The sequence below is a fragment of the Rana temporaria genome, chromosome 1 (assembly GCF_905171775.1).
Source record: "Rana temporaria chromosome 1, aRanTem1.1, whole genome shotgun sequence".
NCBI classification, from domain to species: Eukaryota; Metazoa; Chordata; class Amphibia; order Anura; family Ranidae; genus Rana; species Rana temporaria.
Genome location: NC_053489.1, coordinates 626,819,717 through 626,834,737, shown reverse-complemented (window position 1 = coordinate 626,834,737; position 15,021 = coordinate 626,819,717). Strand labels below are relative to the sequence as shown.

At 42.4% G+C, this 15,021-nt stretch overlaps 1 protein-coding gene across 1 annotated transcript in view; it reads left to right on the top strand.

The window, feature by feature from the left end:
* The window catches only part of GPR78 (G protein-coupled receptor 78), a 55,625-nt gene that overhangs the window by 10,586 nt on the left and 30,018 nt on the right, over window positions 1-15,021 (top strand). Inside the window, exon 2 of the mRNA XM_040335360.1 lies at window positions 10,148-10,261. Within this exon, the coding sequence (XP_040191294.1) occupies window positions 10,148-10,261 (114 nt within the window). The remainder of the gene's footprint in view (window positions 1-10,147; window positions 10,262-15,021) is intronic.

The window sequence follows — 15,021 nt, the reverse complement described above, 5'->3', positions numbered from 1 at the left end:
TTCCCAGCACATACAACATACAACATCATACTTCCAGCACTATCAGATCACCCCATGGCCACTCACCCGCACATTAATCAGCAGCTCTACGGTGCCCACAGCATCTGCCCCTGCATTTCAGCTGCAATTCACTATGCAGTGGAGGGGGGTTGGAGGGGGCGATCAGCAGTTCTGTAGTGTCTGCTGGATATCACTCTGGCTAGCAGTGCACTTTCCTCTATACAGTGGAGAGGGGTCTCTGACCAGGGCAGGTATAGACTTCAGTGTACAAGCAGCGCGACTCCCTTGTGTACTGAATCTGGTGCCTTCCGGGGTCAGAGGCCCCTCCCCTATCCATTGTATAGAGGGAAGTGAACTGCTAGCCAGAGGGACATTCTGCAGACATCACAGAGCTGCTGATTGCCCCCCTCCACTGCATAATGAACTGCTATCCGGAAGTAGAGGGGGAGATGCCAGGTCATGGGGTTCCTCCACAGTGGCAGAATGCCAGGGCCCAGTTGCAAGTGTGACCGCTGCAACCCTGGTAGTTCCACCACTGATAGGAGACAGGGCATTTTGCTCTGTCCATGCAGTGTGACTGTGCAGGAATAGCCACCAAACTGAGTCCCACCACATGTGGTGTGAATCAGTCCTGAAGTTCATCCAAAAATAATAGTGTTTCTTTGGGAAATCATTTAATAGAAAACCAGTGCTTTGTCGATGCATTGTAAAGCAACAGGTTCACTTGAAAGTGTAACTAAACAAAATAATTTAACTGTTTCCCAAAACATGTACATTCAAGGAATGACATAAATGAAAAATTTGTAATTTCAACCAAATTGTTATGCCATCACATGGCTGTTGTCGTAACTGATCGCATGAGCAGTACCATGGCATCTGCTGATCAAGCAGAGCCTAAGATGGCAGCTTCCTTGGCTTGAAAGGATAGGAGGGTTTAGTTCCACGTCAATGGCCTCCTTCCAGCAGTACATACTCACCCTTATTTTTATTTTATATTGCTTTGTTTAGTGGCCAGGAGCAAAGAAAATACCTGGTACTGGGTATAGGAAATGTGTCGCTCAATCCTGTTTCTCTCACATGACAGTGGTGGTGCTTGGCCTAGTGCTGTGACATGGGGGCAGGAGACAGCTTTTTGTAGAGCCTTTATAGAGTAACTAAGAGCTTTTAAAAATTAACAGTACAGTCTTGAAAATGTTGGCCGGCCCCCCATTCCCAGCAACCCCACCTTCCAAAGTTTATCACTTACCTGTCCATGATCCACATAGATCTTAGTTTTGGGCTCAATTGGAGCTGAACATCCCATCTTTAAGAACTATTCTGGGTTAGCTGTGCAGTAGATTTGAAGTTCATTCCTATGGGAAGGTCATCGACAATTGAGCCCAAATATTGACCTATTTCTCATAAGAATAAATAAGGATTCTACTACGGTGCATCTGCTGTCCAGCCAGCATGCTTAACGTGTTACTAAACCCACAACTGTAAAATCTGTCTGTATATGCAGCATAGCATGCTTGTTATACTCACTGTGGAACTTAAGGGGTTAATCCTCTGTAAAAATACTGTTTTATCATGTATGCACAGATCCTCCCCTCCTGTCTATCTGGGGAAAGACAGCTAACACAGGCAGGGTAGCCAACCTGCACATGCTCAGTTGTGTCTTTTATGCTGGAGAGAATAATTACTTGTTCTCGGAGCTAGCCAGGTCACATGATATTGGCATCACACATGTGAAATCTCCTCCTACCTGAACTCTCAACACTGCAGAAACTGTACCGTTTATCACTGACCGTGGTATACAGATCAGCTAAAATGGGTATATAGTGGCAATATTTTAATGTAAAAAGAAGATTTATAAGCTGTGGGCACTATGGAGGGGGGATCAGATCAAATATTTTCATATTACTGGGTTTAGTAACACTTTAATAAAGATGGACCAGTGACTACCATTGGTCCCACAGTAAAAATCTTTGTTAATGATGGACCGTTAAGTGGCAGACTTTGGGAAAATGCAGGGGCAGTTTGTAGGGGGTAGGAAACGACGAGCGAGCGCTGGCGGTCAAGTTAATATAATTGGGGTAAGGGGCACTTTACAAAGCCACCATCTCTTTGCCCCATTTTGTTTTGTAAGTTGAAGCTGTCATATAAACTGACGTAAGTGGGAGTGTTTAGAGGACAGATTGGTGTTTCAAAGAATTATAATCAATCCAACCACTGTAACAATAAAAATATTGCTTGGAGATGTAGGGAGCAGTTGTGCTCATAAGTTTAAATACCCTGGCAGAATTTATGATTTCTTGGCCATTTTTCACAGAATATGAATATAATAAAAAAAACTTTTCTTTCACCCATGGTTAGTGTTTTATTTCAACTGTGTTTACTCTTTTTAAATCATATTGGCAACAGAAACTACCCAAATTGCCCATATCAAACATTTACTGTTATTATTAAAAATTACCATATTTACTGTGCCTTTGTAGCTCACACATCCCCAAAACATCAGCGATCCACCTTTGTGTTTCACAGTAGGAATGATGTACCTTTCATCATAGGCCTTGTTGACTCCTCTCCAAATGTAGTGTTTATAGTTGTAGCCAAAAAGCTAAATTTTGGTCTCATCACTCCAAATTACTTTGTGCCAGAAGGTTTCAGGCTTGTCTCTAAGCTGTTTGATGTATTGTAAGCAAAATACTTTGTGGCATTTGTGTAATAATGGCTTTCTTCTGGTGACTCGACCATGCAGCCCATACCAGAAGTTTTTTTGTGGGTTTTTCTTTGCATCCCGAACAATTTTCCTGGCAGTTGTAGCTGAAATTTTAGTTTGTCTACCTGACCGTGGTTTGGTTAGAGTTTGAACACTGCTGATTGGCATTCTATATTCCTTGGATATCTTTTTATATCCCTTTCCTGTTTTATACAGTTCAACTACCTTTTCCCAAAGATCCTTTGACAATTCTTTTGCTTTCCCCATTAATCAGAATCCAGAAACGTCAGTGCAGCACTGGATGAAAGATGCAAGGGTCTGTCAGGAGTCCAGAAGCTCATTGACCTTTTATACACACACAGTAATTATAAGCAAACAGATCACAGATGAGGATGGTTACCTTCAATAGCCATTCAATCCCCTTTGTGTCAACTTGTGTTCATGTTATCAGGCCAAAATCACCAGGGTATGTAAACTTTTGATCAGGGTCATTTGGGAAGTTTCTGTTGCCATTATGATTTAAAAAGAGTAAACACAGTTGATTGATAATAAATGGCTTCAGCCGAACACTAATTATTCATATTCCCCTGAAAAATTACCAAGAAATCATAAATTCTACCAGGGTATGTAAACTTATGAGCACAACTGTATATATTGTAACTTTTTATAGTGCATACATACCATTTTTTAAACCAGCTGAAGCACCAAGAGATGAGTTATAAGCAGAGCCAGGTCACTAATGTGCAAAAAAAATTAACAATTCTCAAATCCTTGTAGCATGTGTATTTAACAGAGTTACTGCTGTTTGGAAATTTACTGTGTCTACATAATGCAACTTTACATACTAATTATGTGTTCAGAGTGCCGCATAAAATAGCTTTCTATACGCATTCACATCTGACTACACATTATTATTATTAATATTCTCCAAGATTTATATAGCACCAACAGTTTGTGCAGTACTTTACAATATAAAGGGAGACAATACACCAACAGTACAATTCAAAACAAGAGGGTTAAAGGGGCCCTGCTCCTGTGAGCTTACAATCTAAGGCCTCGCACACACGACCGAGGAACTCGTCGGAAAAGACACATCGTTTTCCCCGACGAGTTCCTTGTTAGGCTTGTCGAGAAACTCGACGAGCTTTCTTTGTGTACACACTGTCAAGACCAAATCTCGTCGTTCAGGGGAAGTTCGATTCCACTGGCACAACCCTTGGCGCTGCTTTTGCTAATCTCATGTTACTGCGTGTTAAGTAAAAGTTTGGTAAGAGACAATTTGCACTTTTCAGTCTGTTACAGCGTGACAAATGTGTTATCTCCATTACAAACCCTACTTTTACCGAAGGTGCGCTCCCGTCTCATACTTTATTCTGAGCATGCTCAGGTTTCTTAGCATACACACGTACTCATGTTTCGCGTCGAAAACCAGCCCGACGAGGAACACGACGAGAAAATTGAGACTCCCGTCGAGGAAAAAGAGAACTTGTTCTCTTTTTTCCTCGTTGAGTTCCTCGACAGTTTTCTCGATGAAAAGCATACACACAACTGTTTTCCTTGGCAAAAAAGCTCTGCCACCAAGTTTCTTGATGGATTCTGTCGAGGAAAATGGTCATGTGTACGAGGCCTAATAGAGAGGGGCTGGTGAAACAAAATATAGTGACTGTGAGGGATGAACCGATGATGAAAGTAAAAGATTTGGTTGTTAGCTGGAGGCAGGATAGGCCTCCCTGAAGAGATTAGTTTTCAGGGATCACCTAAAAGTGGACAGAGTAGGAGATAACCTAACAGATTTGGGTAGTGAGTTCCAGAGGATGGGAGAGGCTCTGGAGAAGTCCTGGAGACGAGAAGGGGATGAGGAGACAAGGGAGCTAAAGAACAGACAGTTTTGGGAGGATCATAGAGGACGGTCTGGGTGATATTTGGAGATAAGATTGGTGATGTAGCTCGGGGAAGAATTGTGAATGACTCTGTATGTGATTGTTAGTGTTCTGAATTTTATTCATTGGGCAATGGGAAGCCAGTGTAGGGATTGGCAGAGACGCGTGGCGGACTCTGAACTGAGGTGGATGAGTCTGGCAGCGGCAATCATGATAGACTGAAGAGGGGATAACAAGGGAGTGAATAGGATTTGGGGCTGAAAGGACAGGTCACAGCCCAGGATTACACCTAGCACCCTTGCATGAGGCGAGGGACTGATGGTTGTATTATTGATCTTGATGATTGTGACGGATCTCGGATACCCCAGGTGGTAACCTCTGCCCGATCTGTGTCTCTTGTCCTCCAAACGCACCCACAGCCTGCAAACCCCTAACCCCTCAATCACGAAACAAACCACACAGGTGTTGAGGGTTAAACATGCAGAGCATCAACTCTTTATTAACCACTTAAGGACCTTGGCTGTTTTTCAGATTTGGCGTTTACAAGACTAAAACAGTTTTTTTTTTGCTAGAAAATTACTTAAAGTGGTTGTAAACTCACTTTTTGACTTTTACCTACAGATAAGCCTATAATAAGGCTTACCTGTAGGTATAAAGAATATCTCCTAAACCTGTACGGTTTAGGAGATATTCCCCTCGCAATGCGCAGCGGCGCATGCGCAGGACGGAATCCACGGCGAAAGGACCGGCAGCCGCCGTCCCTTGCCGATTTTAAATTTCCCGCGCGCACGCGCGGGAGTGACGTCATCGCCAATCACAGCGCTGGAGTGGCGATACCCAGAAGACACGCCGGAGCAAGATGACATCTCGCTCGGCGTGGACCAGGTAAGTTTTCTTCACCTCGTTCCGAGGTAAGTATTTCATAATCAGCTAGTATGCGGTGCATACTAGCTGATTATGCCTTTTGCCTTGCAGGTTTGGAAAAAAAATAGTTTATGCGGTTTACAACCGCTTTAAAACCCCCAAACATTATATATATTTTTTTCGAACACCCTAGAGAATAAAATGGCGGTCATTGCAATACTTTTTGTCACACTGTATTTGCGCAGCGGTCTTACAAGCACACTTTTTTTGGGAAAAAAATCACTTTTTTTTATTAAAAAGTAAGACAACAGTAAAGTTAGCCCAATTTTTTTATATATTGTGAAAGATAATGTTACGCCAAGTAAAATGATACCCAACATGTCACGCTTCAAAATTGTGCCTGCTCGTGGAATGGCGTCAAACTTTTACCCTTAAAAATCTCCATAGGCGATGTTTAAAAAATTCTATAGGTTGTATCTTTTGAGCTACAGAGGAGGTCTAGGACTAGAATTATTGCTTTAGCTATAACAATCGCGGTGATACCTCACTTGTCTGGTTTGAACACCGTTTTCATATGTGGGCGCTACTCACGTATGTGTTCACTTCTGCGCGCGAGCTCGTCGGGACGGGGCGCTTTAAAAACATATTTTTTTTGTTTTCCTATTTATTTTTATTTATTTTATTAATTTTTACACTGAAAAAAAAAATGGATCACTTTTATTCCTATTACAAGAAATGTAAACATCCCTTGTAATAGAAAAAAGCATGACAGGTCCTCTTAAGTTATTATTTTCACAGAAAATTTACTGTTAAAATGACAATTGCAGTTTAGGAGTTAACCAGGAGGGGGCGCTGTAGGGGTTAAGTGTGACCTCATATGTGTTTCTAACTGTAGGGGTCAGGGCTGGACGTGTGATGTCAGTGATCGTCTTTCCCTATATCAGGGAACAGACGATCACTGCCGCTGCCACAATGAAGAACGGGTAAATGTGAGTTTACACACACCTCTCCCCGTTCTTCAGCTCCGGCGACCGATCGCAGGAAACCGGCGGCAAACTGGTCCACGGGTCCCACGCGCACGGTCACGGAGCTTCAGACCGGGTTGCGAGCGCTCGCGACCCCACGGCTGGGCATAAAGAGACACGTACAGGTACGTGAGTGTGCCCAGCCGTGCCATTCTGCCGACGTATATCGGCGTGAAGGGGTCCTTAAGTGGTTAAACACAGCAACAAGAGGGGGTGTGGGGGAGAAGGGATGTAGCATTACATTACCTCAATGCCAATTTGTTCCCAAGTCTATCAGTCTCTTCTGGGCCAAAGTCTGTGGGTATGAGGCCAGCCCACAGCCCCCTCCAAAACACACAGTGACAGTGGGTTCTGTGACAATGGTGAAGTCAGAGGAGGGGGCACGTGCTGGACAGGCTGGAGGAAAAATTATGACCTCCATTTTAGAAAGATTGAGTATGAGAAAGTGGTGTGACATGCTGATATGTTAGTTAGTAAGTTAGTAATGCGAGAGGAGACTGAAGGAGTGAGGCAAGGAGTAGATAGATAGATTTGTGTGTCATCAGCATAGAGGTGGTACTGGAAGCCATGGGAATTTATTAACAGATCAAGGGAGGAGTTATGCTGCCCTACAGCAGTAAACATTTTACCCCTACTTGTCGGGCACAATGGCCCGAGGGATAGATAGATGGAAAGTCAACTGTGTCTAGAGAATTAAATTTTATGTACATATTTAGCTAGATTCACGTACGGCGGCGCTTCTTTAGGTCGGTGTAGCGCATCCCATTTGCACTACGTTGACGTAAGATAGTGAGGCAAGTACTATATTCACAAAGCACTTGCCTCCTAAGTTACGTTGGCTTAGCGCTAATGGCCCGGCGTAACCCCGCCTAATTCAAAATAGGCAGGTAGGGGGCGTGTTGTATTGTAATGAATTCACGATTCATTACCATACATGTAAATGAAGCGCCGATTGTACGGCGCATGCGTGCGCATGCTCAGTATCACATCGCAAATACTCCTTGCTTTCGACGTGACCGTAACCTACGCCCAGCCCCATCCTGAATCGGCTTACGCAAACGACGTAAACAACGTGAAATTCGACGGCTGTCCCGACGTCCATACTTAACATTGGCTGCGCCATCTTTTTGGTGGTTTATCTTTACGCCTGAAAAACACCTTACGTAAACGGCGTAGCTTACTGCGACGGGCGTACGTACGTTCGTGAATAGGCGTATCTTGCTCATTTACATATTCTCGGCGTAAATCGACATACACACCCCTAGCGGCCAGTGTAAATATACGGCTAAGATACAACAGCGTAGGAGACTTACGCCGGTCGTATCTTAGCAAGATTTAAGGGTATCTCAGTTTGAGAATACGCTTAAAGATACGATGGCGCGCATTCAGACTTACGACGGCGTATCTACTGATACGCCGTCGTAAGTGTTTATGAATCTAGCTAATTATGTTTACGGGATTGCCCATATTGCTCATGAACAGTTTTCTATATGCACACATGGCTTCATACAGTAAACATGAAAAAGAGAGAAACGCACATAGGAGAGATATTGGCGATGCAAACCCCGGTATATATGATACAAGGACATTTTCCCCGGTGGGGCTTTGGACAGCAATATAAACGTGATCGAATAATTGTTTGTTAAATAATAGTATAAAACATATTTATTTGAGAGTTGTCAAATGTCACAATTAATTGCAATAAATAAAACATGTAAACAGTCTGGCCAGACCCACCGGGGGAAAATGTCCTCATACAGTAAACATTGGCTCTCTATGGCAAGAAGATTACACCACTCCCCATTGGGTAAACATGATAATTCTTATCAAAGCATAAAGCCACCCAAGATATATAATAGATAGTGTTTACAAAAATACTAGGGCTGTTACTGATCAACATTTTTCTGTTCGATTAATCGTTTTTTTTTTTAAATCGATTAATCGACTAATTTCGATTAATTATAACGCACATACAGATCCAACTACTTTCAGCTGATCTCCTTGCAGGCTGATTCCCAGTGCAGCTACCAACCACTGGAAAATGGATAGCAGGATACAAAAACACACAAAGGCAGCGCTCGATGGGAATAGCATTAAAACTTTTATAGTCATCAAGTAGGTAACCAAATAAATATTGCACTGGAGATAAAATCGATGTAGCTACATAAACTGAAAAAATGGTGCGAGTAATACCAAACGGTACCAAAAGCAGTCATACAAACATGTAGCTAAGTATGATACTGGTATAAAAATGTGTACAACGATGCCACTGCTGAATCCAGATGAGGAGAGGTTAACATCAGTCCGTCGGCATGTAGATGTCCCATGAAGGGAACTATCACAACTCCCAGTGGATGGTTGTAGAATCCCAGGTTGATAGAGGGAAGTGTAACAGCCCTTGCGTGTGGCAGATAGTAAGGTCCCGCCGGCATTCAGATATGAAGGCTCAGCAAAGGAGCCCTTCAGATGGACACGGCAAGCCCCGCCGGTGTCCGTGACGTTACTGGATCTCCGACGGAACTCCATGAAGGCCCAGAAGCCGGCGGAGAGGCGAGTACCAATCAAAAGAATTTTAATCGATCAAAAAGATTTTGATCGATCAAAAAAATTAAAGATTAATCGATTAATTAAAAGTTAATTTGCACAGCCCTAAAAAATACATTATACTGTATAACCATCCCCACCACCACCATTGCCTTTCAACACTGAGTTTATCAGAAAGGAGGACTTGGAATTGGACTTGGAATACTAAAATTTGCGGAATGTTTGTTTTACAGCTTTGGGTTGACAAGTGTGGTTTAAATTATCCACTTGCATTCTATATTTAGGAAGTCCCCAGCCTGGCACTGTGCCGTGGGCATCAAAATGTCAAGCAAACCTGTCACAGTATTCTTGCTGCAATCTGCAATAATATGTTATAAAATAATAAATACAGAAACAAGAGTAACAAGAGTGATGCCGCGTACACACCATCACTTTATGTGATGAAAAAAAAATGACGTTTTTAAAAACGTCACTTTAATTGACTGTGTGTGGGGGAAAACGTCGTTTTATGTCTTGTAAAAAACGACCAAAAAAAATTGAAGCATGCTTCAATTTTATGTGTCGTTTTTCAAAAGTGCACTTTTTACTTCACAGAAATTGACCGTGTGTAGCAAAAAACGTCGTTTTCTAAGACGTTTTTTCATCCACGCATGCCCAGAAGCTACTTATGAAGCAAGCTTCAATGGTAAAACGTGGTGGAACGTAACCTCACTTTGCAAGATCATTGTGAGAAAACGATGGTGTGTAGGCAACTTCGTCTTTGAAAATTGAAGTTTCAAAAACGTCATTTTTTACTTCACAGAAAGTGTCGTTTTTTTTCATCACATAAAGTGATGGTGTGTACGCGGCATAAGACTTCACAGATGGGGACACAAAACTGGGAATTCAACTAAAGAGAACTAGCTAAGTCAGTGGAACATACTATGGGTGATGCCCACATTACCCAGGATTGAAATGTTCATTTTGAGTGAACCTAGTTTTATTGAAGCAACCATTTTCTATGTGTATTTTCTTTAAGCTTGCTGAGTTGTAGACACCTTCCTGCTCAAGGGTATTGCTATATTTCTACCATATATGTTGATGTTTATCTTCTATACTTTACTGTGTAATCATACATAGTATCTGCCTTGCAGTGTGAAGCAGAGATGTTTGAGTGAGCAAAAGAGAAGACGGCAACGGGCAACAAAGAAAATCAGTATTTTTATAGGGTCTTTTGTGGTGTGCTTCGCTCCATATGTTATCACAAGGTCAGTATAATGAATTTGTTGTTGTTTCAGTAAGTCAGTGTCTATCATCTGTTACCACTGTTTATGAGTTTGGGAGAAAAATGTGTGCCATATTATCAAAAATAATGGTCAATGTTATTTACCTTTTAAAGTTTTGATGTTTTGAATTGATGGTATATTCTTGTTTTATTATTATTATATCATTTTTCAAATACTTTTTTAATACTTGGTACACCCATGACATTGAATTTGTGGAGAACTCAGAGTTATATAAAGATAAAAACTCAGAATTATCTTCTCCCTTGTGATTATACAGTATCTCTCTAATTATAACTACATATGGATGTATACAGAGCAGTGGGGGGTTGGATAGGTGAGTAACTACTCTCACTCATTTAGCTGTGTGTGTATTCTGAGCTTTATCAATCTCTGTAAACAACAAACTTCTTTACCAAAGCTGTTCAAGGACAACTGTGCTTTTAGATTTTTCAGTGAAAGGTTCTGTAATGGAATGACCCGGGACAAACAGAGACTTTGGAAGGATGAGGGGTACTCCTGTGCCAGCGTCATTAATAACTCTTATGTCTAGGGTCACCTTATGTCCGATAGGGCCATAGGGTGACTGAGAAATTATATCCTAAATTACAGGACAGGGGACATTACTGATAGCTCATATTGCAGGAGATTGCAAAGTGTTGGTTTATTCTATGACTCATCTCTCTGTACAGACTGTTGACATGCTAATTGAGTCTGGTCCAGGATCTCTCATGATGTATGCTAAATACTGTTGTGTGTGTGGAATGGAACTTGTCAAGCTGTATGCGGAGACAGAATGTCTGTCTAAAGATGTGGATTGAGAAGAAATCATTGTGTGATGGTGTTTTGTTTGAATTCTGTTAATGAAGGAATGTGACTTCTCAGGTGCAGGTGAATGACTTATTGTCGGCGACGTAACGTCTGGGGGATAATTAACTCCTCTATATAATTATCTAAAAGAATGTGATTGAAGCTCATCGTGTGATGTATGGGTGGGGTGTGGTTTTGTTCCTGGGATTACTGTAACCTGTTGTACTGTATATATGACTGAAAGTAACCATTAAAAGTATTCATACATTTTGAAGCAGAGAATAGAGCGGTCAGTCTCATTTTCTGGGGAATTGACATGGATCTGGTCCTGTTGGTTTGTCTGTGTGTCAGATGAGCTGTCGTGGGTTGATGGAAGGTCGTAAACGGTGGTGACCGTTACAGGTTCCTACCTAAATAATGAGCAAACCCATATCAGAGATGTTCACTTTGTGCCCCTACCCAATGGCACCTACCCAATGCTGCACTGCCTTTGCATAAAAAGACGCTCCCTCCACTTAGCCCCTAGTCTATACATTTCTTAACCACTTGTCCACCGAGCCTATTTTGGCACTTCTCTCCTTCATGTTAAAATCACGATTTTTTTGCTAGAAAATTAATCAGAACCCCCAAACATTATATATTTTTTTAAGCAGACACCCTAGGGAATACAATGGCAGTCATTGCAACTTTTCTTCTCACACGGTATTTGCACAATAATTTTTCAAACGCCTTTTTTTGGGGGAAAAAAAAGGTTTCATGAATTAAAAAATAACAAAACAGTAAAGTTAACCCAGTTTTTTTGTATAATGTGAAAGATGATGTTATGCCGAGTAAATAGATACCTAACATGTCATGCTTTAAAATTGTGCACACTCATGGAATGGCGCCAAACTTCGGTACTTAAAAATCTCCATAGGTGACGCCTTAACATTTTTTACAGGTTACTATTTTCGAGTTACAGAGGAGGTCTAGTGCTAAAATTGTTGCACACGCTCTAACGCACGCGACGATACCTCACATGTGGGGTTTGAGCGGCTTTTACATATGTGGGTGGGACTTGCATGCGTGTTTATTTTTACACTTTTTTTGTAACACTTTTATTCGTATTACAAGGAATGTAAATATCCCTTGTAATAGGAATCAGTGTGACAGGTTATCTTCCCGACAACCCTGGGCAGTGGCTCCGACACGGATTGGGCACTGATAGGCGGCACAGGTGGGCACAGATAGGCGGCATAGATAGGCACAGATAGGCGGCACGGGTGGGCATGGATAGGTGGCACGGATGGGCATGGATAGGTGGCATGGATGGGCACGGATAGGCGGCATGGATGGGCACTGATAGGTGGCACAAATGGGCATGGATGGGCACTGATAGGTGGCATGGATGGGCATGGATGGGCACTGATAGGTGACACTGATGTACTGTAATGTATTTTACTGATGGATACCAATCAGTGCCAAACAATAATGCCTACCTATCAGTGATGCCCATTGTGGGCACTGATTGGCATCCATTGTGGGCACTGATTGGCATCCATTAGGGGCACTGTTTGGCATCCCTGGTGGTCTAGGGTGGCATACCTTATGGTGGGCATCCCTGGTGGTCCAGTGTGGGCATCCTTGGGGGGGCTGCGCTGATAATCAATTGGCACAAACCCCCCCTGTCAGAGGAGCAGCCGATCGGCTCTCCTCTACTCACGTCTGACAGACGCGAATGAGGAAAAGCCGATTACCGGCTCTTCTTCTTTACATCGTGATCAGCCGTGATTGGACATGGCTAATCATGTGGTAAAGAGTCTCCTTCAGAGACTCTTTACCTATATCGGTGTTACGGGGTGTCAGACTGACACCCTGCAACAACGATCGCCCCTCAATACCACTTTGCCGTCGTCATTTTGCTATATGGCGGGCGGCAAGTGGTTAAGCACTGTTTGGTAGTGTGAAATGCGTCAGTACTTCTGTCTGTTCTGCTGTGGTATGTACTTTTGATACTATTTTTTGAATAAAAGGCAATTTTTTGAGTGCGGCTGTCCAGAACTTCTTCCTATCTCATTAAATTATTTTCAGTTATAATCTTGAAATTTAATGAATACTAATAATGATCAGAAACAGTTGAGACAATGAAGATTTTTTTTAACTAAATGTTGTACATGTAATCTAGTTGGTAAAAAAAAATAGTAATTCAAGGAGAAATAAGTAAAAAAAGTCATTAACAGCGTGGCAACAAAAAAAAATCATAGGTTTTAATAGCAGTACACTGTGCCAATACATGGGGCTAAGGACAGGTATGTGGAAGTCATCCTATAAACAACTGTGATTTAACTACTAGCCGACCAGCCGCCGTCATTCTACGGTGGCAGATCGGCTCTCCTGGGCGAGAGCCCGTCATACTACGTCGGCTCTTAGAGCGGCCACTAGGGGCGCGTGCGCACCGCCGGAGGTGCGCGCGCGCCCCCCGCTCGCCCCCGACTCCCGTGCGTGTGCCCGGCGGGCTCGATCGCCGCCGGGCACCCCGCGATTGCTCGTTACAGAGCGGGGAACGGGAGCTGTGTGTGTAAACACACAGCTCCCGGTCCTGTCAGCGGGGGAAATGCTGATCTACTGTTCATACAATGTATGAACAGAGGATCAGTGTTTCCCCTAGTGAGGCCACCCCCCCCCACAGTAAGAACACACCCAGGCACATACTTAACCCCTTCCCCGCCCCCTAGTGTTAACCCCTTCACTGCCAGTGGCATTTTTATAGTAATCCAATGCATTTTTAGAGCACTGATCGCTATAAAAATGCCAATGGTCCCAAAAATGTGTCAAAAGTGTCCGAAGTGTCCGCCATAATGTCGCAGTACCGAAAAAAAAAATCGCTGATCGCCGCCATTACTAGTAAAAAAAATATAATAAAAATGACATAAAACTACCCCCTATTTTGTAAACGCTATAACTTTTGCGCAAACCAATCAATAAACGCTTATTGCGACTTTTTTTTTTTTTACGAAAAATATGTAGAAGAATACGTATCGGCCTAAACTGAGGAAAAAAAAAGTTTTTTTTATATATTTTTGGGGGATATTTATTACAGCAAAAAGTAAAAAATATAATTTTTTTTCAAAATTGTCGCTCTATTTTTGTTTATAGCGCAAAAACTAAAAACCGCAGAGGTGATCAAATACCACCAAAAGAAAGCTCTATTTGTGGGAAAAAAAGGACGCCAATTTTGTTCAGGAGCCACGTCGCACGACCACGCAATTGTCAGTTAAAGCGGCGCAGTCCCGAATCGCAAAAAGTGCTCTGGTCTTTGGGCAGCAATATGGTCCGGGGGTTAAGTGGTTAAAAAATGATGTAAGAATATTGGCAATGCTGGCAATACATGCTTTACAAATGAGCAATTATACACAATGCATAGGCAGCAGTCAATTGTTATAATATTCAGGCAGTTTCCCCCACCTAGCAAAAATCCCCCCTCTATCAACAACCAACCCTTTCCTAGTAAGACCCCCCCAGAAGTCTTACCCCAGAAAAAAACCCTCCCACAGAACCCCCCAATCTCGACTCAAACACTTACTAGACCAGATAGAGTGGCACCCAGAGCAAAATGAAGGAAAATTCTACTGGCAGTTTGTGCAGTTGAACTACTGATGGTCTAAATCCGATGGTGAGCTGTGTGACTTGCAGTTACAAGTCAGATAAGAATGAAGATGGACAAAAAATAAGGAAAACATCAAGTTTGAGCCCAGTGTCAGAACATCCTCAATGTATTCCAGACTGACATCTAGTTTTTCTAATGTGTAAGATCAGTAAACCTCTGAGAACATCTTTTGAGAGTAAGCTGTTTCATGGTCCAAAGAAATAGATCTGACACAGGTGCCAAGGACCAACAGCGCAGACGTGTTCATGTAGCTATCAGCGGTATTACTGCCCCTTTGTAGAGATCATTA